We start from the raw sequence: 26,615 nt of genomic DNA, 5'->3' as shown, positions 1-26,615 counted from the left end.
CCGCGCCCGCCCCTGCTGCTCTTCTCGCGGGATTGCTCCCGCCCCGCTGCGTGGGTGGCAGCGTCGTGCAGGGCCTTGTTAGATGGTGAGGGTGAATCTGTTCGGTCGTTATCGGAGGCTGAGTGAAGGCAGAGCGCTGTAACATGTCCTCAGCAGGCGCGGCGCGTGCGGTGGCTGCTCAGCGTCCTAGCGGCTTCCCGCGCCCTATCCCGGCCGTGCCTCGCCGCGGGGTCGGTGAGCGGTGCCCGTCTCTCGGCTGCCCTTGGGGAGCGTGAGCGTCCCGCGAGTCCCGGCCACGCTGCTGGGGTGATCCTCGCCATACCTGCACTCACGTCGGTTGAGATGGGTGATGCGTGGCCAGGTAAGCGGGTTGACGTGGGCTCCCGGATTGCGAAAGAGTGGGTCTGGGTGCCACCGGGCCCCTTGCCCTTCTTTCACAGAGTGTGGGCTGCGGGGCAGAGGCGTCTTGCGTGGGGCAGCTGTCCCACGGGTGTGCTGATAGCCCCTCGCCTCACCCAGCAGCAGAGCGACGCTGTGAGGAGTGCCGTGGTGCACGGCTTAGTGACGTTCCCTTACAACAAATATCCTGTTTTGCATTTCTTCCTTGGGAAGATTGGAAGCGTGTGTTTGAAGTGGACATAAAGTGTAGATGCTGAAGCATCTTTTAGAAGATGCGTCGATTAGTCTCATGTTTAGTAATTTTGCTGCTAGGCTTCAAATTCAGAAAAGATAATGCTTTTCCATTATGGTATCTTAAGTTTCCTTTTACAGCAACTTATTAGAGTGTAAAAAAACCTTATATTCTTTATTAAGTTGTCAAACCTCAATAGTTAAAAAGCATTTGTGGTAATGTGCTTATACTGTATAGGGGTAATGAAATAAGCTCATCTGTGACTGCAGGCCATTATCATCACGGTCTGAAATGGTCAATATGTGTCATGGTGCACTTTGTCATATATGGCAACAGACTAGATATAAGCAGTCATCTTGAATGCCATCTGTTTTCATTGATGGCTATGCTGGAAGCTGCAATAGGTAGATGTCCTGATTTGCAGAGGTTTTATCCTACTTAAATGATTGTTCAAAAGAAGATAGTGTAGCAGTTTTTACTTTGGTTTGTACAGCGTTATTTTCCAGAATCTTGTAGTACTGCCATCCTTAATACTGCTGTTTTGCCACTTTTCTTTTTATTCCTCACTTTGTTCCTTCTTTGTTAGTTTGAGATTTGTTATTACAGAGTTTACTCTCCAGTACTCTTTATTCTACTCTGCACACGTCTTATGCAGCTTATAAAAATAAATGTTAAGAAACAAAGGCTTTGTCATATTAAATCATAGTATTAACCTGAATGTTTAAGTGCTGTGTGTCACTTCAGATATTATTATGAAAGAGAGTAACAATGAAAATGCTCTCTATTCTAAATTTTGTTTTGAATATTTCGCAGAGATCTGTCTGCTGCTAGTTTTGTTTTCCAGTATTCCTTCTTAATTTTGAGAAATTGCCCAAAGGTTTAGATGGTACTGGAAGAAGATCATACGTTTTTTGTGCATGAATTTGGTCATGTTTTTGAGGCAGTACATGTACAAATACTTCAAGAGGAGAATAATTGACTGTATTTTACTGAATATACTGTCTATAATTAACTGTTTGCCTCAAAATGTTATTTTCAGCTTCAGATACTTTGGAGGAGGTATGTAGTGTCTTACATGCAGGGCATAGGGTGTGGGATGAAACTTAGTTTGAGCAAGGATGATGCAGGGATGGAATGAGTGTTCTATGGAGATGTTATTCTAATGGAGTGACTCTAGTTTGTCAGCTAGTTAGTACAAGAACTAGTGGCCATTGGTTTAGGGTGCAAGTGTATAGCAGACAAGATCTTGTTGCACGTTAGAGAGCAGACCTGTGAGTCTCATATAGTTGGGGGACACCAAGTGCAGGAAAACTGTGTGTGCTGAAGGAAGAACAAAGCTACTAGGAAGAAAGGTTCATTGTTGGTAAATACGGTAACCATACTTGGGCCAGGAAATCTCCTTACTCATACTTCAAGTCATTCAAAGACACACACCTCAATTCAGATTTTAAGAACTTCACATGTGGTTGATACTTATTGGGCCTGCTTTTTCTGTTATTGTTTTCCCCCTAGGGTGAAGGCCTTGCTTTTTCTAGTATTTTGTTAGGTACTTCCTTGTCAGTACAGTATGAATTCTTTTAACTCTTGTACAGTGCTGGTCTGATATTTTTCTTTCTCTGTTAGCAACACATGCATCATTAAAGATTGTATCAGAAATGTAAAAAATAAATAAAAGAAGCAGCTCAGTTTTCTCTGTTAGTGTTTGATATGCAGTATCAATGGGGTAAGACCTTACAGAGAAAGAGAATAGTTGAAGACTTTACAGCTGCTTAAGGAATTCAGTCAGTTACCCACTTTGGAGAAGGACATAGGCAAATGTTATCCTCATATATGTTCTTATAGTACGCTTCTGTTACTTCTGAAATAAGGTTTTTTCTTCCTAATGCTAGACATTATGAGGAGAAATGTGCTTCATACATGGTTGTATTTGTGAAACAACTTAATGAAACTGAAGTACTGCATTCAAGTAGATGACAAGTGCTATCTGTTGTAAAGGGTATTTTGAAACAGGTGACATGGTTTATTAATTGGATGCTAACCCTGTCAGTGTGGGCTTGTCAAGTGAAACTTACCAATCAGTGTTTGCATGAGGTTTTTTTCCTGGCAGGCTTTCAGGTATTTTAAAAACAGCAATACAAACACTGTATTGCCTATTGCATTGCAAGTGCCTATCTTGGAATTTGGTTCTAATCAGTAATCGGTATTGTAATTCTAGTGCTGCCTTCAATAGAGCCTTGAAATCTTGAGTTATATGCCTTTCTTGAAATGAGTTAGTATCTAATATTTAGGTCAGTGTTTCCAAATGTAATACTTTCTGCATTTGGCCAGTTTTTCATTGTGTTATTTTTGTTGTTGTTTTGTTTTGTTTGTTTCCATAGATAGATGGCATGTTGGGGAGAGATGCCTTGCACCTTGTCCTGCAAATGGAAAGCTTTCTGAAGGAACAATATCATCAATTGAAAAGGACAAGAATGGAAAATCATTTGCTGTTGTATCATTCTTGGGATCTGAAGATAAGAAAATACTAATATCTGAGCTCTGTAAAGTTGAAGCTGGTAGATGTTCCTGGAAGAGTGTGATATTTGATGACAGTGACCTGGAAAAGCCTTATTTTCCTGGCCAAAATGTTCCATCTTCAACAGTTGCTTTTAAGTTATCTGATGACGGTGATTTTATCCCATATACAATTAATAGATACCTACGTGGTTATCAAAGGGAAGGAGCCCAGTTTCTCTACTGGCACTATGCTAATAAAAGGGGATGCATTCTTGGAGATGATATGGGCCTTGGAAAGACAGTACAGGTATTTATTTTATTATAACAACATTGAGACAATAGATTCATTTATTTGCTTTTTGGCAGCATGTTTTCTGTGAAGAGTATTTATTTTCTAAGTTGACTAAATAAAAGCCATATTGTAGAAGGTTTCTCTCCCTTTTCTAGCATGAAGTTGGAGGAGGCAGGATGTGGCTGTTTGTAACAATACTTGAGAGGATGGAGTCATTGCTGATTTAAGATAAGCTTCTGACACTCCACAAAACTGGGATGTGATTGTTTGTATTGTAAAGCTTGGTAGTTGTGGCAGTTAAGATTTTAATTAGTGTTTGTGTTATGTTGAATATATTTTATGGATTGATACTCACACATGATGAAAGTAATTTGTTGCACTGGAGAATGCTGCTAGTACATACACCACTTAACAGGTCTTAAAATGTCTTTTTACTCTTTTTTTCTTGAAAATGAGTAGTTTGACTGTACTTACTAGGAACAAAAAGAAGATGCGTGTACTACCCCATCTGGAAAAAGTACTGAGGTGTTACATAATATTTTTATCATTATTGAAAATGCAAACTCTGCTGATGAAGAGACAAAGAATGGCTGAATTTTTTTCATTATGCTTTGAATAACTGCAGCCCAATTGATTCACTTATTTTTCTGAAGTAAGGCTGTTTTTACATTTGGAATAATTTTCTTTAATCTGTTTGGCTTGAGTTAGCACCTTGAGTCCTATAACAAATAGTCCTTGTCCAACTCTCGTTGCTCTTCCTTTTTGTGAAATGCAAGCTCATTTTTTTGCTGGTAAATACTGGCTGTAGCATGTCTTGTGCATCCTTTTAGGAGAATGTCAGCTGATAAGACTTCTTCTGTGCACAAATGTTTGTTCTTCAGCAAACTTTACAAGAGAAGTGAGTGAACTAAATTGGCAGAACTTGCCTGAATAGAGCATTTAGAGGAGTATTGTGCGTGTGTAGAGAGCTGCTGCTGATCTGTTAACATATTAGTTATAACTAAACTAGTTCCATTTACCTTGTGTTTCACCTTATCTCAGATGCATTCCTTGTTCATTGCAGCTGAGTAAATCAGTAATTACTCAAGAACTGCAAATATCCAACTTAGTATTGAAAGAAACCTTTGTATGAGGTAAAAAAAAATCAGGAGAAAAACAAGCTGTCCTGCTTCCACCTCTTTTCTTGAATCTCATGGCTGATTCTGTGATGAACAGGTCATGTTTGTCACACAGTGGCAGTGTGTTCTTTTGTAGAATTTGCATTTTCATCATAATGTCAAGTTTGTAGAAGAAAAATACAGTTTTTGAATACTGTCTTAAGTATTCCTTTCTGAAAGAGTATTTGCTTTTCTCAAGTGTAGTATGGGTAAGAGCTGAGAAGACATGAATAGGTGAGTTTACTTGTTTCAGAGATTCCCATGTGTGAAGGAATAAATATTAATTAAACTTCACGGAGAACCAGCTAATTGATTTACAATCTTTTAGAAAATTTTGCTTTTGCTTATCACTTGGCTGAATATTACGATTTCTAAACTACAGAGTGATGAGAATAAGAATCATTTCTAAATTACAAGGCATCTGAGAAAAAAGCTTTTCTTCAAGATCGTATCGTAATGTACTTTCTACTCTTGAAATTTTTGTTTGTTTGAATTTGCTTTAGTGTGTGGCTGTTTCATTTTGAGTTGTAGTGAAGGTAAGTAGAATAATGTTATGTTGTAATAGGATTGCAGTAATTTAAGGCTTCTTGTCAATGACTTTAGATTGCCTCCTACTTTTATTTGAAAGAGCCAAAAGTTTCTCATCAGAATTGCTCCTTTACAGCTTTTGTTGTTTTTACAAATTTGTGATGCAAATTCTTCCAAAAATGGAAGATCTGAAAAAACATGTAGATTTTATTTTTTGTTCTATTGAGAGTAAGAATAAAATTCAGCTAAACAATGCTGAAGAAGCAACATGTACAAAACTTGCAGCAGCTTCCTAGTGTCTTAGCTTATATGAAATGATATGAGAATTTGAGGGATAGAACATACAGAAAACCACACTAACTTATCCTACTGCTTCCTCATGTAAGATTCATGTGTTTGTCATTTGTCATTTCCAGGAAAACTGCAGTACATGCCTTATCTCTTTCTTTCTCCTTTATCTTCTATATTGTATTTTTGAGGGTTTACCACTTAGAAAATGAAAGTGCAGTATGGAGCAATGAAATGTTCTTATTGTGAACACAGGTTTCTCAGTTAAAAATGAGATCAATTTTTTTAAAAAAACCTGAAATACGCGTATTAACAAATGAAATCCTATTCAGGATTTTGTCTGAAATATGTATTTTCAGAGGGACTTACTCATTTTCTGTCGGTATTTTTGTACATAATTACTGAGAGTTGCTTTCTTTCTGAAGGTCATTTCATTTTTGGCTGCAGTGTTACGCAAAAAAGGAACACGTGAAGATATTGAAAACAACATGCCGAAATTTTTACAGAGGACAGTGAGAAAAGAATCAAAATGTAAACCTAACAAGGTACAGCTTTTTACTGATAAAACATCAAGAATTTTGGTAAAATGCAATACTTGTTTTGTTGTTTGTTTGCTAGCTTTTAAAGTTAATATATACTGATTTTCAATGTTTGGTTAATTTAACATGAGAAGACAAATGCAACTCCTGGTTACCATTGGTATTTTATGTTATTGGAATTTGAGTGGCAGAATGATTGTATGACTGTGAAAAAAATTGTTCCTTTGTAAATTCAGGCAAAGAGGAAGGAAGAGATGAAAGGATATCACTTAATGTGAAAAAACATGAGTGCTTCTGACTGGCTCTAACAGAAGAAGTAGTTTACTTCAAGGACAATTATGTATTGGAACAGGTAGCAAAGAGAGGTTGTGGATCTTCCATCCTTGAAGGATAGTATAGACTTGAGTGAGAGAAGTTCTAACTGCTTAAATTCAGTGCTGCCCCTTCTTTGATTGGAAAGCTGGACTAGAAACTGATTTTATTATTCTGTGATAATATTGTACAAGCTGTCTTAAATTTTTAAACCTTTTTTGATATCTTTTCTCATGCATTGAACTACATTTATGGCTCAGAGGAACTTCCTTACCATTATTTTTTCCATCTCTAAAACATTGAATGGTGTAATAGATGTTATAATAAAGCAGTATGGTAGTATATGATGTCTTACTGCAGTTCACTAAAATACCAGTGTAACTTTGGATACTTTGTATAGCATTAGTGTATTTCTTTCTGTAGTATTTACACACTCTGTAAACTCATTACTTCTAAATTTGTATAAATATTCAGGTATTTTCTATACTGTGCTTTGAAGCAACGCAATTTAATAATTCAGACTATGGAGTAATAAGATAAATCTCAAGGTTATGACTTTTCACATTGAGAATTTCCACATTGATAAAGTGCTGAGCTGTAGATCTTCCAGTAAGACTGTAACAGCTATTTCATATATTTCAGACTTTCCTCATAGTTGCCCCTCTTTCAGTGCTGTATAACTGGAAGGATGAGTTGGACACATGGGGGTACTTTAAGGTCTCTGTCTTACACGGCAGTAAAAAGGAAGATGACTTGAATCGTATCAAGCAAGGGAAATGTGAAGTTGCCCTTACAACATATGAGACTCTTCGCCTGTATTTAGATGAACTTAACAAGTAAGTATTACTCATTGCATTGCAGAAGAGAACTATGTTTGTTAATTTATTAATTTATTAAATTCCTAAGTCCTAAAAATAAGTCCTCCTTTGTTTGTCCTATAGCTGCCAGTATTTTAAAACAGAGGAGCCCTTCCTTTTGTTACGCTTAAGAATACTTAACCCTTCACTTAGCAAAAGAGAATCACTGGGGCTGTTACATCTTGGAAATAGATAAAAGCTGCATGAACATTTCTGTTAGCTGGTAGAGGCAGAATGCAATAGCTAGTGTTGCCCTTGATCTTGCAGTGTTCCAGTGGTAGGTGATTGAAAAGGGTCATGAACCTCAAAAGAGTGTCTTACTGTTTTGAATAGTCATCACCAGTAAAAGTCTGATCTCCAGCTCTCTTTGTGCTCATCTGAAAAAGAAGTGCAGATAGGAGACATTAAACAGCTGGTGGCTGGAAAAGAAGTGCATGTGCACAGCCTGTGTCAGTGCAGCAGGACTTATGTGTGAATGAATGCACTGCTTCACTGTAAGGATTTAACAAACTCAATATACGAAGCATTTATCCATATAGGCATACAGTGTTCATCGAACAGTCTTAAAGGCTGTGCATTTTGCTTAGATAGAGTGATGAGTAGGACTCAAACTGGTCTTTAATTAATTAATAATTAGCAGATTTTAACAAGATCATAAACTCAGATTTGATTGAAAGTAATTAACAGGCATCATATGTGATTGCCAGATCAGTTTTCAAAATAGTCATCTAAAATTCATTAAACCCAATCAGGGGAGAGATTTTTTTTCTAAACATGGCTGCTGCAAGTAACGTTAGCGTAGAAATGAACTTGTTCTGAAATATTCGTGCATATCATAGAATCACAAGGTTGGAAATGACCTACAAGACAATGTAGTCCAACCTTCTCCTCATCACCTTTGCCACCACTAGCACTAAACCATATCATGCAGCAAGTCATCCAGATGCCTCTTGAACGCTGCCAGGGACGGCAACTCCACCACCTCTCTGGGCAGCCATTCCAGTGCCTGACCACTCTCTGAGAAAAAAAGTTCTTCCTTATGTCTAAAATATAAATAAATATAAATAAAATTTAAATATAAAATATAAATAAATAAAAATAAATATAAAGCTGTCTCATAAATTTGTTTCTTCCTAGGGACTTAGTTATTTAAAATTCACAGAATACAGTTCATTTTTTCATGAAATTTGTACTTGATCTGCTTGCAAAGTATCTTTCAATCTCTACTTCTAACTATGATCCTCTTGGTTTCAAAATTGCAAAATATTAGAATACCTTCACAATATTGGAATCATACAGGTCTTGAAGTAATTGAGTAATGCTTTCAGATAGTAAACTACCATTAGAAATGCTTTCAGCATATTTTTATCTGGATGGATATTGTTAGGAAATGCAAAACACAGCTGTGCTAATCATGGTTCAGAAGCTCACATTAAGAGATTTATACTGTTATTCCAAATCTTACTTATGAGTGGGATTAGTGCTGGTAAGGCGTGTGTCCAGAAATGAAAAGCTGCTTTCTTCACAGAAAATATTTGATGCAGTTGACAATAGTTCATCTATTTTATTGTATAGCTTAGCCATTATAATTAAATTTACTAAGCAGACAAAAAAGTGGGTAGTGCAATGTATATGAAATAAGAAAGTAAAAATAAGTACTTTTTTTTGTTGTAATAATCAAGACTGTACATGTAACTGATGTCAGTTTTTGTGTATGTGAAGTGATAAGTAATTCCAATTAAGGGAGAATATTTTTTCTTGCTATGAAGTATAGAGTGGTCTGCTGTCATAGTGGATGAAGTACACAGAATCAAGAATCCAAAATCTCAAATAACTCAAACTATGAAGTCCTTAAAATGCAATGTTCGCATAGGTCTTACTGGAACCATTCTTCAAAACAATATGAAAGAACTTTGGTGTGTCATGGACTGGTAAATAAAATACTTTTTTTTTTTTTCCTTTTGTTTATCTTTGTTTACTAAGCATGCCTTCTTCCCCTCCCTTTCTCCTTCCTCCCCCCCCCCCCCCCCGCCCTTCTGCGCCTCCCACACACACAAAAGAAAAGGTCTGTTGCGTAACTTTGGACAACATTGTGCCTTTGTTTTCTCCAGTATGTGCAGGTCATTCTGACTTACTTGGAAGTAAAAATTTCTTGCTAGTCCAGAAACATTGATTGTAAGCCAAAACAATTCATAATATGCTTTTAATCATTGGAAAAGCATAGGTAGCCTTGAAGATGTTGCAATTCCCTCATAACCAACCCCTACCCAATGTTTTTGATATTTTTTTTTGTTTGTTTTTTTTATTGTGATTTTTTTGGTGTTTTTTTGTTTGTTTGCTGATTTTGTTTCCTTTTTATAGGGCCTTACCAGGACTTTTGGGTAGTAAAATGCATTTCAAGAGGAAATTTTCTGATCCAGTGGAGCGTGGCCAGAGGCACACTGCAACTAAAAGAGAGCTAGCGACGGGTCGTAAGGCGATGGTAAAGCTGGCAAGAAAAATGTCTAGCTGGTTTCTGAGACGTACAAAAGTGCTTATCAGTGATCAGTTGCCAAAAAAAGAAGACAGAGTAAGAGCGCTTTTGTATTTTGAATATATTATATCTTTTTTTGTTGATTTTGTTGTTTTTTCTCTTTCATCATACCTCTGCTAGTTTATGCTTTTTTCTTGGACTTACAAAATTAAGAAGAAACTAGAGCCTTAAAAAGAATGCACGTAAGATTGTGTGCTCTGTTGGTTTAGTTACTATGATTGCTTACTGAAATAGTTATCTAAGCATGAAAATGCTCAGCTAAACTTTTGGCTAGTGATTTACACATTTTATGTGCCCTTTGCCACATGTATCTTTGCAAATTCAGTGTATGTAAATCTCTTGAAATTTGATGTAGGATTTTTGAATTTGCAGCTTGATACTTTGTACATAGAAAAGTTTGCTTTTAATCTTTTTTTTAACTCTCATTTTCAGTCAGTAAGTAGAGGGAAACTCGCCAGATTAAAGACAATTATCTTAGTCTGTAATCTTTTTCATCTGGTGCTATTGTAAACATCACATAAATCAATAATTCTTTATGGCTAATATTGATTTCTCTTATTAGACATGTTTCCTTCTAAGTAGATGGACACATTAATTTTCAGATGTTTGTATTCAAAATTCTGTGTTCTTCATCCTAAGATTATTATAATGTCATCTAAGCTGTCTTGTGAAGGGAAGATTAACACAAACATTAGTCAGTTGTCTTTGTAAATCTAGCAGGTTTTATTTCCATTCTCTTGTTGGTCTGAGTATATGTTCAAGTTACTGCTATATTATTATAGCTCAGCATGGTGCTGTAGCAATGTGGGTGGCCTATGCCAGGGAACGATATTCAGATATGTCTCCTGCTGGTTAAGACTAAAGATGTCATGGAGATGCCACCCATGGTCTCTTAGAGGATGGATAAGTGTTTTAGCCATAGCTGTGTATAGAGTACTGCATTCTCAGTGCTTCTTCTGTTTGTCCTGCCTGTGGTACTGCCCTGCAAATAGCTGGAGCCTAAGAAGAGAAAAAGGGCAAATTAAGCAACTGGCAAAATGAGGGAATCCTGTGTTATAATTACGCATTTATGTCTGTCACTCTTCCTTCATTCTCTTAGTCTTCCACAAAAACCCTACTGAGAAGTTTGTAGAAACCTAAAAGCAGGTTATTATAACTTGATATTGATTCTCTTTCTAAAATTTTGGGAAGGGATAAATTAAGTTTACATTCATTTTGTATATAATTTCCAAATACTTTTGTCAGCATACAGGTGGTTTTGTTTTTGTTTTTAATATGAGTAGTATAGCTTTCTATCAACGTTTGTGCAAATATATTATTATTTTCTACCTTATGTGCAATGCTCCATGCTTTGTTGATTTTGTTCTGTTTGGTGCAGTGCTCTGTGTTTCTAATTTTATGCTGCATGTAACTGCATTTTTTTGGACTTTTATTTTTACAGATGGTGTACTGTTCCCTGACAGAATTCCAGAAAGCAGTATACCAGGCTGTGCTGAAGACAGAGGATGTAAACCTAGTATTAAGAGCAGGAGAGCCCTGCAGCTGCAACAGCGGCCGTATAAGGAAGAATTGTTGTTACAAAGTAAGAACTTAATTGTCTGAAGTTTATAATGTAGACTTTCTGGTTTGAGCAGAGGGTAGGTATTTCTCAATATGCTCTTGCCCATGAGGAGCTGCTTGAAGTGACTGCCTGGTCTTAAGTCATCTGTTTGTGAAATCTTGACTAAAAACATTGTGTCATGCTGAAGTCAGGCACTTCAGGACTACAGCATGACTGCTTGGCATGCCCTAAACAAAAGGTCATTATTAATACAGTATATTTGGAATGTGTTGTATTAAATACACCTGGTGTTGGAAAGGGTATTACATTGGGACATTTTATACTTGTCAGGTATGCGGTTACTGTGCACCATAGATGGTCAGTACAGTAGCTGCAAATAAGAGACCTCCTGTACCCAGCAGATTGTCTGAGATATAATTGTTTTGTAATTACAGTTGGATTGTGTCTTCACTCCTAAAAACATGCTTTGATTTACTTTACTGAAAGGAGAGCTGTAAAAGCAACTGTTTTATAGTGCAAGTAGAACGTTATTCATTAGGAACAGCTCTGCAGATTTCTTCCTTCTTTGGACTCCTTTAACGCTAATAGATCTAGCTTGTTTTTGTTTCTCCATATCTCTTAGTAGACTCAGAATGCCTTTTAAATATTTTCTCTCTTTTACTTCTAAACTGTTTAGGTTGTTGCGTACTGTTTTTTTTCTTTCTTGTTTCTGAAGTAATGTAGTGTATTTAGTCTTATGCATCTCTATTGGAAAACAATCTATCATCCTGTTGAAATATGCTATGAAAACTAGCATTAGCTCTTTGCAAGCTTTAGTTATCATTGTTTTGTAGAAAGAAGGTGCTGTTGAGTTTTGTTCACTCTATGCAGACTAGTGGATACCTATATTGCTCTTATGGACAGTCTTACTCCAAAGTTAAACATGAAGTTTAACTTGAGAAGGGAAAGGAAACCAGTATTGATAAATCAATCAACTATAAGCAGAAAAATAGCTGTTGCTGCTATTCAACTATTCAGTGTTTAAAGTTCTTTATGTTAAATGAGATGTTTATGAGACTCCACAAATTTTTGAAGTAAATAAGCAGTTGTAGGTTAAGAAATCATTCAAACAGCACTAGTTCGCTTTCCATTTATTTAAATTGTAAAGTTGCTTTTCTTACCAAGGAATTCTCTTATCGTAACAATGTCTGTGTATGTCATACTGTCTGAAATGTTTATCAAGCATGTGGTTTGTTGTTTTTTTTTTGTTTTTGTTGTTTAAAAAGCTGCTTCACTTCCTATTAATGGAATCATAATGTTGAGAAGAACGTGCCTCAGTTTTGCTAGAAATAAATCATTTGGAATCAATTTCTGTACTATTTGAATTCCTAATGCACTAAATCTTCTTGAAATAGTATTTTAGTGTATTTCTTATTTTTAGGAAAGTTTGTTTTTGAAAGTATTAGCAATACTTGTTGGTTCTGCTTCTTTTTTTGTTTTATAGATGAATTCCCACGGTGAAACAATTAAGTCATTGCAGTTCAGTTACTTGACAATCCTACAGAAAGTTGCAAATCATGTTGCATTGCTGCAGACAGACAACACTAGCAAGCAGCAGGTTAGTTTTGGAAGTACTTAAAAAGTGAACCTTTGGAAAATTAGATTAAAGCTCTTGAATAAAAATTGCTGTTGGCTTCTCTTTCAGCCTTAACTTACTGAAATTCAGATATTTTGCAAAATTATTTTTTTGTTCAGTAAGTGAGAATGTAGCCCTTATTTAATAGATATAAATATAATGAATCTCTAGTTCCAGTTGATGAATATCTGAAAATGGGGTTTGCCTTAACAATGGAGAGCTTTAGTAGAAAGTCACTTTTAGTGATTTTTTTAATAATCCCATTTTTAGTGCATTTCTGAGAAGTGAGAGGTAAGTTTTTGTGCAAATAAATAATAAACAATGAGAACATGTTTTGTTTGTTTTTTTTTTTCCCTCTGGAATTCTATATTCAAAGCAGAGTTTCTCTAAATAATATGGGAAATGTTTTGGTAGAACAGGGAGAACGGTATTGATTTATCTTGTTTTCCTGGCAAATAACCATTACAAGAACTTTGCTTTTTAGGAAGCTTTACTGCTAGGACTCTAGGGTCATAAACTGTAAATACCCAAGTGTTTTCACTGTTGTTTTTTTTTTTCCTGTATTGTATGTGTAGTTTTTACTGTAAAAAAATATTTCAGAGTGATTCCTGGGTAACAGATGAGGTATTTTCTGCTCTTCCGGAAAAGGAGACTTAAAGTGTGTGGTTGCATCCTAGTTCTAGCAGTTCTAGCAGTAAAGTTTTATTTTACTTTTGAGTAGTTTAAATCCATTTCTCGTATTGTTTTTTGTCATATCAATTGAACTGTAGAAAAAAGATTCCCAGAAATGCAGTTACGCTACGGGGTCAACAGAAATGCTGATACACAACTGCTGGGCTATGAAATGTATGAAATTTGAATTATTCCAGCAGATTACTTGTTTCAGTTTTATGTTTTACTATTTCAGTTGCTAACTTTCAGTTTCAGTTTTACTATTACCCAGTGTAATTCTGATTTTTAATGCCTTTTGAAAACTTTCTTTCAGGAAACACATATCAAACGAGTTTGCAATGAAGTGTTTTCCAGTTTTCCAGATTTTATGAAGTTAAGCAAAGACGCAGCCTTTGAAATAATTTCAGATCCAAAGTACAGTGGAAAAATGAAGGTAAATGTATTCTTCAGAGACAGAAATAAATATTACTAATAGTAAAATGTGCTGTATTATATGGATGTAAGAAAATGCATGCCTACTAGGTGTTTTGTTTTAATAATTCTGTTTACAGTGGTAAGTAGCACTTCAGAGATAAGCTGTTCTTAATCAGAATGCCATCTTGCAAAGACTAGGAAAGAGAAATTCCCTTTTGTCCTATCACTATCTACCCAAGTAAAAAAAAGTTGATTCCCTTCTTTTTTATAATCTCCTTTTCAATGATGGAAGACTGCAAGGAGGTCAACCCTGAGCCTTCTCCAGATTGAACAAACCCTGTTCCCACAGCCTGCTGTTATAGAAAGGTGCTCCAGTCCTTTGATCATCCACTGACTTCATGTCCTGGGAGCCCCAAGCCTGGATACCATTCTCCAGATGTGGCCTTTCAGAGACAGAATAGAGGGGGGGCAACCACCTCCCTGTCACTACTGGTCACCCCTCTTCTGATGCAACTCAGGATACTGTTGACTGCAAATGCATGCTGCTGGCTCATATCCACCTTTTCATTTACTGGGACCCTCACATCCTTCTTCCACAGGGCTCCTCTCAAGGAGTTCTCCCAGTTATCTGGGATTACTCCAACCCAAGTGCAAAATCACACACTTTACTATATTGAATGTCATTAGGTTGATGCAGGCCCACTTTTTGACCCAGGTCCCTCTGCGTGGCTCTCTTCTAGCATGTCAGCTGCACCACTCGGTTAGTGTCATTAGCAGACTTGCTGAGGGTGCACTCAAGCCCATCATCAATGTCACTGATAAAGATGTTGAAGAACACCAGTCCCAAGACAGATCCCTGGGGGGAAACTGCTCATCACCAGCCCTCATCTAGACATGGTGCCATTCACCATAACCCTCTGTCTGTGGCCTTCCAACCAATACCTTATTCACCAAATAGTCTACCCCTCAAGTCTATATCTCTCCAATTTAGAGATGAGGATGTGGTGGAGGACCATGTCAAAGGCCTTGCAGGATAGATGACATTGGTCACCTTCCCTCTGTCCACCAGTGTCATCACTCCATCATAGGCCACAAGACTGGTCAGGCATGAGGTTCCCTTGCTAAAGCCATCCTGGCTTCCTCAGATCTGCTGTTCATCCCTTACATGTCTTAATGTATCTTCTAGGATGATCTGTTCCATGACTTCCCAGACACAGAGGTGAGGCTCACTGGCCTGTAGTTCCGCAGGTCCTCCGTCTTCCCTTTCTTGTACACGAGAGTGATGTTTCATTTTTTCTGTTCCCCAGGGACTTCACCCAACAGCCATGACTTTTCAAATATGAATGAAGTGAAAAGAAAATATGAATATGAATACAAATGAGAGCAGCTCAGCAGCCATATCAGCCAACTCCTTTACAGCCCTGGAATACATGTCATCCAGCCCCATAGACTTGTATTTATTTGGTCACATGAGGCAGTCTTAGAATTGCTCTGCCCCCTTGCAGCGAGGGTAGGATTTGCTCCCCCTGTTCCCACCTAGAAACTAAGGGATGCAAATGTCAGGGATATGAGAAATAGAAGAATCCTGGCTACCAGCGAAGAGCAAGGCGAAAAAAATCATTTAGTACCTCAGCCTTCTCCATATCTGTTGTAGCCAGTTCTCCTTTTTCAGTTATCAAAGGAGGTGTGCTCTTTTCGGCCTGCCTTTTCTGGCCAATGTACCTATACAATCCCTTCTTGTTTTTAACATTCCTCATCAAGTTTGGTTCCATCTGTGCCTCGGCTTTCCTAATTCCCTCTTTGCAAGTCCATACAATGGCCCTGTATTATCCCCAGGTGACATACTCTTGTTTTCACAGCTGGTACAATCTGTACTTTTCCCTCAGTTTGACCAGCAAGTCATTGCCAAGCTATGCTAGTTTCCTGCCTCCCCTGCCCACTTTCTTATTCTGATGGATGGGGAGTAGCCAGCTTTCTTCCACGCTCTCCCAAAGTTCAGTATCCTGATCCCACTCTTTGCCAGTCCCACATTCCTTGAGATCACAAACTCAACCAGGGCATGGTTGTTGCAGCCTAGGCTGTCTCAAATGTTAATGCCATTAATGTTCTTTTCTGCATTGATGAGCACTAGGTTCAGCAGCACTTCACCTCTTCTGTCTGGTACTCAAACCAGAAAGTTATTGTCCATAGACCCCAGGAGATCCCTAAATCTCTTGCAGCTTGCTGTTTGGTTTTCCCAGCAGATAACTGAGTGATTTAAATCAAGACAGGTGTCTGTAAACATGATGCTTCCTGCAACTGAAGGAAGAAGGTGCTGTCAGCAGGCTCCTCTTGATTTGGTCGCCTGTGTTAGACCTCTACCAACAGATGTGCTTTATTAGTCCTATCCCTAATTCTAAGCCACAGGCTCTCAACCTGCTCACCATTTCTCAGAAGGAGCTCCTCACAGTCCATCCAGTCTTTAGTGTAATGTTGAGGGCAACTCTGCCCCCCTTCCTGCCTAGCCTATCCTTCTGAAAGTGTGATACCCCTCTGCAGTGGTATTCCAGTTATGGGAGTAGTCCTGCCACATTTGTGTTAGCAACTAGATCATAATTTTCCAAGTACATCGCTCATTCCAGCTCCTGTTTCACATGATGCATGCATTTGTGTAAAGGCAGTTCAGCTAGGCTTTTTGACACACCACTTTTCTAGAGGGGCCCTCCCTCAAACCTCTAGAAGAAATCTGAAGTTTTCCCCTACTAGTTCCCAGGGGGTCATGAGAAGGTTTCAGGTGGGGCATTGGTAACCTTACCTCATCTGAGCAGTTCCCAAAAGATTACTACAGGACAGTTCAGAGGTTTCTCCCCACCATTTCCTGGCATGACAGTAATCTCAGCTTTTCTTCGTAAGAACAGTGCTCCAGTCCTTTGATCATCTTTCTGGTCCTCCCCTGGACCCACTCTAAAAGTTCCACGTTTTTCTTTTTCTGGTAGCTCCAAACCTGAACACAGTACACCAGATGGAGCCTCACAAGAGCAGAGCAGAGGTGAATGATCACCTTTCTTGCCCTGCTGGCCACCCTTTTGATACAGCCTTTTCCAGCCATTTTTAAAGCCTGCAGTAATTCTCATGACTATTGTATCTGATTATTTCTGTAGTTTTGCTGAAATTGTGGGTAGGAGTGGCTCTGTATTTTTTCTAAGTGCAAAGGGTTTCTAAATGACAAAACACTTGAAATAGTTCTTTATAAAAACAGCATGTATAGTGTTTCCACAGGCGTAGAATGAGAATGGAAGAGGGGAGGGGTGTATGTCTCACCAATTATTTTAAGACAAGTTCCATGAAGTTCTGACCTCAGATGTAGTACAGAAAACTTGGACCATCCTGTTTTCAGGGGAGCTGTGCTCATTTGTAAAATGCAAATGCTCATAACCTGAACTGCACCTGAAGTGCTGTCCCTCTTTGCTCAGGAGACCAGTTCTCCTGTAGGCAGTCTCTGAGACCATAGGTACAAACATGGTCTCCACTTGACAGCGGGCTTGCCCCAAGAAAGCAGTGGTGACCCAGACAGAGAGCCTGCCCAGAAATATGGCTGTTCAGGCCTCTGGCTGTAGGGAATGTCTGAACCTGCTGCTGCCTGGGGAGGGTGCCAGGAATTCCACCTGTATGAGCTGCGAGCAGGTGGAAGAGCTGCTTAGCCTGGTGGTGAACATCAGGGAGGAGGTGGAGAGAGGCTAACCATCTGGGAGTGTGAGCAGGAGACCGACTGGTAAAGTGACTCACTGGTGTGCTGAAGCGAAGGATGCAAGGGAGGTACTCCCTGAAAGTGATGGACCCCCTGCCTAGTTACAGTCAGGTTGACCTGACAGATTATGAGGGTTGGAAGAAAAGTCCCTTCTGAGTACCATGGATGCACCCCCAGCCTGCCTACCCGGCTTCCCCAAGTTCCCCTAAGCAATAAGTTTGAGGAGCTGGAAATTGAAGGGGAGGTGAGTGAGGAGGTGACGGAGAATCTGTGTAAGAGGGGACCTAGGGCAAGGTGATCATCCCCATACCTTGAGACTGCTTCTGCCAGGAAAGACAGGAGGGTAACTGTGGTAGATGATTGCCTTCTCAGGGGAGCAGAGGGCTACATTTGCAGACCTGACCAAACCTGTAGGAAGGTGTGCTGCCTCCCTGGGGCCTGGGTCAGCAATATCACCAAAAAACACCTGGGTCTGATAACTACCCATTCAGGCAGGCACTGATGAAGTCACTCAGGAAAGCCTGTGAACTATTAAGTGGTTTCAGGGGTTTAGGGGTTTGAGGAGGAGTGGGAGTGCAAGTGGTATTTTTATATCTCCCATTTGGGAGTGGTGAGGGATACAGAGTGGGCTGGGAAAACACAGGCTTGATTAAGTGGCTGAAAGGCTGGTGCCACCACAGAAACTTTGGGTTCTTTGACCATGGAGCAGTTTACTCAGCTCTTGTGAGGCCTCATCTGGAGTACTATGTCCAGGCCTGGGGTCCCCAGCACAAGAAAGACAGAGCTCTTGGAATGGGTCCAGAGGAAGGCCACTGAGATGATCAGAGAGTTGAGCACCTCTCCTGTGAAGAAAGGTTGAAGGAACTGGGCTTGTTTAGCTTGGAGAAGAGAAGGTTCCAGGGAGACCTCACTGTGGCTTCTGATACTTGAAGGGAACACATAAACAGGAGGGAGTACAACTGTTTATGAGGGTGGATAGTGATAGGACAAGGGGAAATAGTTTTAAACTATGACAGGGGAAGTTTAGGAGGTTTAGATATTAGGAGGAAGTTTTTCACACAGAGGGGTGGTGTCGTACTGGAACAGTGTAGATGTTGTGGTTGCCCCATCCCTGGAGGCATTCACGGCCAGGCTGGATGTGGGTTCGGGCAGCCTGATAAGTGTTCCTTCCAGCCTCTACTATTCTGTGGTTCTCTAATTCTGGTGTACCTTTACATAAACAGCATTTTGTTGCAGTCTGTCCACTGATAGAAACAGTTTGTGAGTTTATATGTTAGGGACTACTTCGTTGCAGTGCGATTTCAGTGGAGACTACTGAAAAATGAATACATGGATCAACTCTGTTACCTTAAATATTTGTTAATTTAAAAGAATCATTATGTTATACCTCTGTTTGGCTTTGCAAATAGTTAGCTAATGTGTCTTGTTTAAATGTTGTAGAAATGAGTGACTGTGCATGAGATAACCTGTAGATCAAATGTTTTCATTTGCATTGTGTGGTTCATTTACAGGTCCTTCAGCAACTTCTAAATCACTTCTGGAAGAAAAAAGATAAAGTTCTTCTCTTCTCCTTTTCCACGAAGGTGAGCTCCTTATGGCTTTTCTCAGTTGACCGCAGCAGTAAGTTCTGAAGTGTAAAGAACTAAGGACATAAACAGCTGTCACTCATGTTTCCCTTCTGTGGTATGGGAAATGATGGTGGGAGGAAAAGTGTACATTACTCCAGAAGCATGCTGAAACATTATGTTATGTCATGATGAAAATAGTAGTAGTAGAACAGATGTAATGCTCTGCTTCCCTCTGTAGAGCTTTTTATAGTTGTTTTAGTACTTAGATGTATATGGCTCATACCAAATTCACTTGATGCATTTTCATTTAGAGCAGTGTCACTGCAGATTATGACAGAAGTATACAACTGTTACATTAGCACTGCAAAGCATAACATTTCCTTCAATCTCAGCCTTGAGACTAAACTGCTATATCAGTTTGTTCAAGCTTTAATGCTGTTTAATAGGAGCTGGACTAAGACGCTCCGAGATTTTCTTTTTCTGGAATAGTGTGTTTCCTGAAGTGAAACAGCCTATAACATAGATTTCTTTAGCTAAATGATAGTATTGTTTAAAAAATTATTAGAATACTGTGAATGATAATTCTGAATCATTTTGTGGCTTGAAGGAAGATTGCAGTATTTAGATGATTTAAACTGTAGTTCAGTGTTCAAGACTAGTCTGACTGCTGGTCACTTGTTTCTTTTACTCCATCCTTATGAGCTCTTGCTTTGCATACCAGTTGGTTTCTGTGTGTTGGCTCTGCTGCTTGTTTACTATACTTAAGTCAGTTTAACTTGTTAATATGGTAGGAAACTGTTCTAAGTTGCTACCAACTTATTTAGGTTAACTGATTCAGCATCACTTAGAGGTAGGGTGAGCAGTCAGGGCTAGAGAATGAGACCGTGGCAGACCCGTGTTAATCACCTTAGAGTGCTATAAAATCACAACAGTAGAGAGTCAAGGATGTTGATTCTAAGATGGAGAAGATTTGCTCTTACTTGTAGTTCTTTATTTATTAGAAAATACATTTAAGAAACGTGCCTCAAATTATTACATTTAATTGAAAAGAAACCAATAAGTACTTGATTTCTTTTTTTCCACCCAGTTGCTGGATGTGCTGGAGAAATACTGTATGGCATCTGGGCTAGATTTCCGAAGACTTGATGGAAATACAAAATCAGAAGATAGGATCAGAATTGTAAGAGAATTCAACAGAGTTCAAGAAATTAACATATGTCTTGTATCTACAATGTAAGAAAACTTAACATGGATTCTTTGTATTTCCCTCTGCCTTTTAGTTATGTAGAAGTTTGGATGCTCTTCATTTTACTTCATGATCCTGTGGGGGATTACTTTTTTGAGAGGGTGAATTGTTTTCTTATCTGCAGGCAAACATGAACCCACTACTGTGAACTGAGGCATTTCAAATTTCTAGAGACTTGTACCCTTCCTGTCTCCTCTGCTGGTTAAAATCTGAAACAAGCATATTGTCCAAATCGCAGTTCCAAATTTCCATTGCTGAGGGAGTTAGAAAACACTCAAATCATGTTCCACCAAAGACTTACTTTACTGTAGACAGTCTCACTTTATTGTACCGTACTTGTAGAATGAGCGAATATAAATGTGTGGTGGCTTCAAACTGAAAGCTAGCTAAACTCCACTACGGCATATTCTCACTCCTCTCCCTTCACAAGAATAGGGAGAAGATAACACAGGCCAAAAAAAAAAAAAAAAAAAAAAATCACAAGTTGAGATAAAGGTAGTTTAATTATATGAAAAAAAAAAAAAAGCCAACAAAAAGAAACCAAGCAACTGTTTGAGGTGAGGATAGTTTAATTAAAGAAGAAGAAGGGAAGAGAAAAAAAAAAAAAGCAAATGCTGTGTGGAAGCAAATGGAGAAAACAATTATTCTCTACTTTCTATCAGCAAGTGTTGCATGGTTGCATCTTGGGAATTAGATTGTGAATCCCATAGCAGTTGCTCAGGAGGGAAGATGCTTTCATAACAAGAACTCGCCCTTTTCTCCTTCCCCTTTCCCTCTTTTTGTGTCATGCTAAGCATATCATTAGCAAGGGTATCTCCCTTCCGTGAGTTTAGATCAGCTGTCTTGGCAATGCTTTCTTTTCCCCTTTTGCTCATCCCCAGCCTTCTGGCTTTTGTGGGATGGAAGGGTTGCTGAGATTATCTTGAGGCAGTGCCAGTGCTACCCAGCAACAACTAAAAAACATTGATGCAGTGTCGTTACTGTTCTGAGTAGAAGTGTGAAGCAGAGATGTACCAGATGATTTTCAATTCCAGGTGATGGGGAGGAGCTCTCTCCTTTTCTGGGAGGCCAGCTATGAGGGCCTGCTGATAAAGACTTGGACTGACTATCTCTCTCTCCCTTCCCATTTATTTTTGGTTTGTTTGATTTATTATTCTTAATTATTCTGTATTATCTCATTTTAATAAATTAGTTTCTCCTATCTCAGACAGATTTTTTTACTCTTCGTTCCCCTCTTCTCCCAGGAGGAGGGAGTTATCAAAAGATTAACTCTTCAAAACCACAACATAGACCAAAAACGTTATAAAATATTATATTTAAAATTTTATATTTAAAAATTATGTCATGGTGTTGCTGAAAGTTATTAATCAGGCTCATATGTCTGTCAAAAATACTTCACACAACAGATTTTTTGATAGAAATGTTTTTACCCGTCGAATTTACTTGTAAAATTATGATAGATAAGAATTCCTCTTTGACACAGAGCAATATGTTCTACTGAAATTAATGGAACCGTGATCACAGATATTTGATTTTATTGTTTATTGATTTGTTATTGTTAACTCCATATTTCATCTTATATGAAGTCAAGTACCAGGTAAAGGTATAAAGAACCAAGATAAACTTGTATCTTCCTGCCCAGGGAGAATGTGAGTGGAGCTCCCTGAAACATGCAGTCATGTGTTTATCTGTACTGCTATTTCTGTCATTTGATGAAAGCGTGTGTGTTGGGAGTTACGTAGAAAGGTCCACATTAACCCCATACAAATAGAAGTCAGACATGGTCCTAAAAAACGGTGTAAGGACATGTTAGAACTGTCTTTGGATACCCTCTGAAGCATGTAGGTAGCATTCTGAGGTGATTTGTGGTGCTGGTCATGCAACTTTGCTTATAACCTCACTCAGCTGCAGATTATGGCCATCAGCTTACCTAAGACCTTGGTGAATTCCACTTTGTCCCTGAAGATAGTGAGGAATTACTGCATATGTGCATTAGAAGACTCACTAGATTGCTCCAAAGCATTGAATTTATGTGACATACATAGAAGTGTTGAAAGATAAAGTCTGTATAAAACTAAATATCCTATTTAGTTATTTTTATAGTGAGTCTGTTCTACTTCCACTAGGGCTTTTCACTGAAATTTAATTAGAATTCTAGCTCCAAATACTGTGGGGTTTTTTTTTGTTTGTTTTTGTTTTTTTGTGTGTGAAAGTGTTCAGAAATATGTTGACTTATTCTTCAGTCTGGCTGCAGAGTTGGGTTGGTAGATGGGAGTCTAAATTCTGCACTAAAAAAGAAATACACCAAAATTCCGAAACACAGTAAGTTATTTGAAAAAAACACAAAAATTTTTATTCAGTGTTTAAAACCAAGAATACTGGTTTTCCAGAAACCTCCATTAATATTGTCAGGTTTCTATATCCTCCTTTCAGATTTTGTTAACACTACACTGAAGCACACGTGGAAGGGATAAGCCACAACTGTATTTGCATTAAAAAAATATATTCCATGAAAGCCAGGAGATGGTGGGACTCTATTCTGTCTTGGATTCTGTCTCTGTTCATTCACTTCCTTGTAAATTTTACCTCTCCCACTGCTTTAAATAAGCAGAATATAAAGTAGTCTATTAAAAACAGTTGCTTGCTAAATTAAATTGAGTTGGCTTTCTCAGTTTTGCCATATGTAACGGAGAAAATAGCACTTAGGAAATCAGTGCCACTTGTGACAGTGTAAGGAGTTGGTGTAGAAGTTACATACTATTATTTAGGTTGTAGTTGTAGAAGAGCTTTTGTCTTTTTGTAGGAATGTGGATTTTTTTCTAATACCAGTTGAGCCAGTATAAAAGAATTGACAGTATTTGCTTGTTTTGCAACTGGAAAGTGGGATTTTCTTCACCGTGGTTTCTATCAAATGGTACAGCTATGTGCATACAAATCAAGTAATTGAGATGTTTTGTTAGATTCATGAAGAGCATTAAGTGCTTACCTCAGTTTAAGCATATGCTCGAATTCTTTGCTGTCTTGCTGGCTTTACCTGTAAGTATGCCGCAGGGGTTGAATATTTGAGTATGATGTAACTAGTACCTTTGCAACTCTCACCCCACAATAGTAAATTTTCTTGAATTGATTACAAGAACTGCTTATGTAACTGTGGGAACAACTGTGTTTTCAACAGTTAATACTGTACAAATAAACTGTCACAAGTCTATTTTTCTACATGCAACTCATTAAAATGGTCATAATGTAGAGAAAGATATATGGTGCTATTTTCAAAACTGTGTGCTGGGATTAAAAGAAATAAAATGTCATGCAGACTCTTAAGTCCCTCTTAATTTAAACTATACTTCTATGTCATGCATCTATAATGTTAACTGGCATTAAAATGGTTACGAATTTCAGTATTCTCAACTGTAGTGGTGGTAATGGCAGTTGGTTGTGACTTGTTAAGTCATGTAGTTCACAGTCATCTTGCTACTTGGGTGAAAAGTTGGCATTTCACAATAGTGCTTGTTTGTTATCATCTCTCCATTAACACAAAGCTGTACCCCACTATTTTTGTGCTGTTCTATTATGTCAGAGAAGAGTATGCTTGTATGTATGTAATACACTAAAAAAACACTGTTTTTTTCTTTATTTTTGTATCATTTTTATGTTACTAGGGCTGGTGGATTGGGTCTTAATTTTGTTGGTGCCAATGTTGTTATACTCTTTGATCCAACGTGGAACCCAGCAAATGATCTTCAAGCTATTGACAGGTATGTTCTCAAAATGCATAGCTTGGTCTGTGTTCATTTCTTCTGTTTTGTTTATGTAACCTGGTTGTCCAACAAAGATTTTCTTAAAGGAAGGTCTGATTATCCAGTTCATTTTTTTAGCTTTGATATTCTTATTTTTAACCCTGAATTTCATCTTATTTTCTGTTTTCTTTTTATGGGTTTCTGTTTACCTTTTTAGTGGGTTCCAAAAAATATTTTATAGTTAATGTAACTTTCTCTGATCTCTTAAGAGCAAGTGCATGTATACATATAGCCAGATGACATTTTTCCTATGTTTTTCAGGGCAAGTACATTGTAGTTGAGCCTAGTTTGAGTGATGTTACGAATTTCAGATTCCATTAAGAAAAACATTTGTTTATTTTTTTACCTCAATCCTATGGAGATGAGTCTTTTACCAGCACTCTGAAATTATGCCATTCTGGGACATTTCTAGGAATCTGCATGTTTCTTTTCAGGCTCTGACTACAAGATATTCTCTAGGAGTTCGGGACAAACGTTTGAATTGCTGAAATAAAAGAATATTGACAGCCTTCAAAATTCAGTAGATCTATGTTTTTTTCATGAGCAGAAATGAACTTGTTTATATTGTCCCATCCAATTATATAATTCTACTTTCAAGTTTTTCTGATCTTCAAGAGACATTTATGTGCACTCACGTATCAGAAATAATTGCTATTAAAAGAGACTGTCTTTGAAGAGTAAGATCACACAGCCATAAAATGGTTTATCCTCTCATGAATTTTTAAAAATGGGGTTTTGAATATAATCTATTAAAAGTCTCAGAATTCGTTATTTAGATACTCTGCTGCATGTTTGTTAGTTGTTTTTATGATGTTGCAACTTGCAAAGTTTTTGAAGAAAGAACAGACTGCTGCAAGTAATCCATGGTATAACTTGTATATATAATGCAAACGCAGTAATAACTGGTGCAGTAATAACCAGGTGCAGATGAAGGGAAAAAGAAAAAAAACGCTCTGAAGAAATACTAGAGGTTTTCTCAATAGACAAGTATTGTGGCATTGTGATACGAGACATGAAACCCTTTGCAACTAGATAGACCTGAGAAGAAAAACAGAAAACTACAGAAGAATGAAAAGAGAATAAAATACTGGGAAAATGTGGAGGAAAAGGAAAAAGGCATCTTTTTTTTTTTAAATCGTAAATGATTTAGAGTGTTCCTGTTTTCTTGTAATAGTGATTCTTATTTTACTACGTTAGCTCTCTTTTGTTCTTTACTGATTAAAAAGTATATATTTTTAATAGTTTTTAATAATCCACTTCTTTTTGATAATCCATTTTTAATAATCCTTTTTTTTTTTATAATTCACTTTTTCTGCAGAGCTTACAGGATTGGCCAATGCAAAGATGTTAAAGTATTTAGACTGATATCCTTGGGAACTGTGGAGGAGATAATGTACCTACGGCAAGTTTACAAGCAGGTAAAGTTCAGAAACTATTCAAATCAGTATTTAGTATTGAGGAAAGATAAGTAGTTAAGATACAGAGAGTTGTTAGTAGATTCTATAGTAGATTTCTGATATAACAGTGAGTTAAAAGACTGTAAAGGTATCTTTACTATTCTTACACTATAAAACCAAGCATGTTCATACTCAACCACCATCTATTGTATCAATATCTGCCAAAGAAATGAAAGCAAAATATCCTTTCTTAGGAATTTCTGCCTTCTTCAACTGAGGATGCATATATGGCATGGATGCCAGGAAATTCTAAAGTATTATTGGAATAAACACTTCTGAAATCTCTTGTTTTGCTCTGTTTTAGCAACTTCACTGTGCAGTGGTTGGAAGTGAAAATGCTAAGCGATATTTCGAGGCAGTGCAAGGATCAAAGGAACATCAAGGAGAACTTTTCGGCATCCACAACCTTTTCAAACTTAGGGCTCATGGGTCTTGTCTTACTAAAGACATCCTGGAGGTGTGAAATCTTTCACTTTTGCTTTTCAGTATTTCTTTTATGTTCTTTCTTTCCATCTGAAGTATTTTGTCATAATTTCAAATGGAAGCACTTTATATTACAGAATGGTGAAACTTAAACAGTAATTGTCTGTGTAGTGCCTTACACAGATAGATCTCCTAATTTCTCTCTGATTTACACCAGAAAAACTTCTCTGCATGAAACAAACAATAAAAACTTCATGCATGGATAAGTTTTATTTATCAGTAGCTTAAACTGACCTTTTAAGCAACAATTCCCATTGCAAAATATTGTTATATTTAAGCAAAAACTGCTTAATAAAATATATTTTATAAGGCTTTATTGTCAGAAAAAAAGTACAGGAAGGAGATGTACTCTATTTTTTAAAGACTATTGGCCCAGTTCTAGTGCAAATTCAATTTAAGTGTGTGTGTTATATATACTTCTTTCTATTCTGCATCTTTGTTG

The 26,615-nt window shown here is 37.7% G+C and overlaps 1 protein-coding gene across 2 annotated transcripts; it reads left to right on the top strand.

The window, feature by feature from the left end:
* The first annotated feature begins 94 nt into the window (after nt 1–94).
* On the top strand, nt 95–26,153 carry ERCC6L2 (ERCC excision repair 6 like 2). 2 transcript variants are annotated; one of them, XM_052701179.1, is made up of 14 exons: nt 95–361; nt 3,010–3,434; nt 5,818–5,937; nt 6,886–7,079; nt 8,870–9,031; nt 9,462–9,669; nt 11,075–11,215; nt 12,678–12,791; nt 13,795–13,914; nt 19,134–19,205; nt 20,278–20,423; nt 24,096–24,191; nt 25,552–25,651; nt 25,995–26,153. In XM_052701179.1, exons 1-14 carry the CDS (start codon nt 343–345, stop codon nt 26,151–26,153), a joined length of 2,076 nt encoding a protein of 691 aa, XP_052557139.1. In that variant the 5' UTR covers nt 95–342. The 2 variants fall into 2 exon arrangements, 1 of the variants encoding a protein (XP_052557139.1); XR_008210618.1 differs by lacking the exon at nt 25,995–26,153 and having other exon boundaries at nt 20,278–20,370.
* Nucleotides 26,154–26,615: the final 462 nt, after the last annotated feature.

This window comes from Tympanuchus pallidicinctus, unplaced genomic scaffold (assembly GCF_026119805.1).
Source record: "Tympanuchus pallidicinctus isolate F22 unplaced genomic scaffold, pur_lepc_1.0 scaffold4, whole genome shotgun sequence".
In the NCBI taxonomy this organism is placed as follows: domain Eukaryota; kingdom Metazoa; phylum Chordata; class Aves; order Galliformes; family Phasianidae; genus Tympanuchus; species Tympanuchus pallidicinctus.
This window is presented reverse-complemented; position numbering and strand designations above follow the sequence as displayed.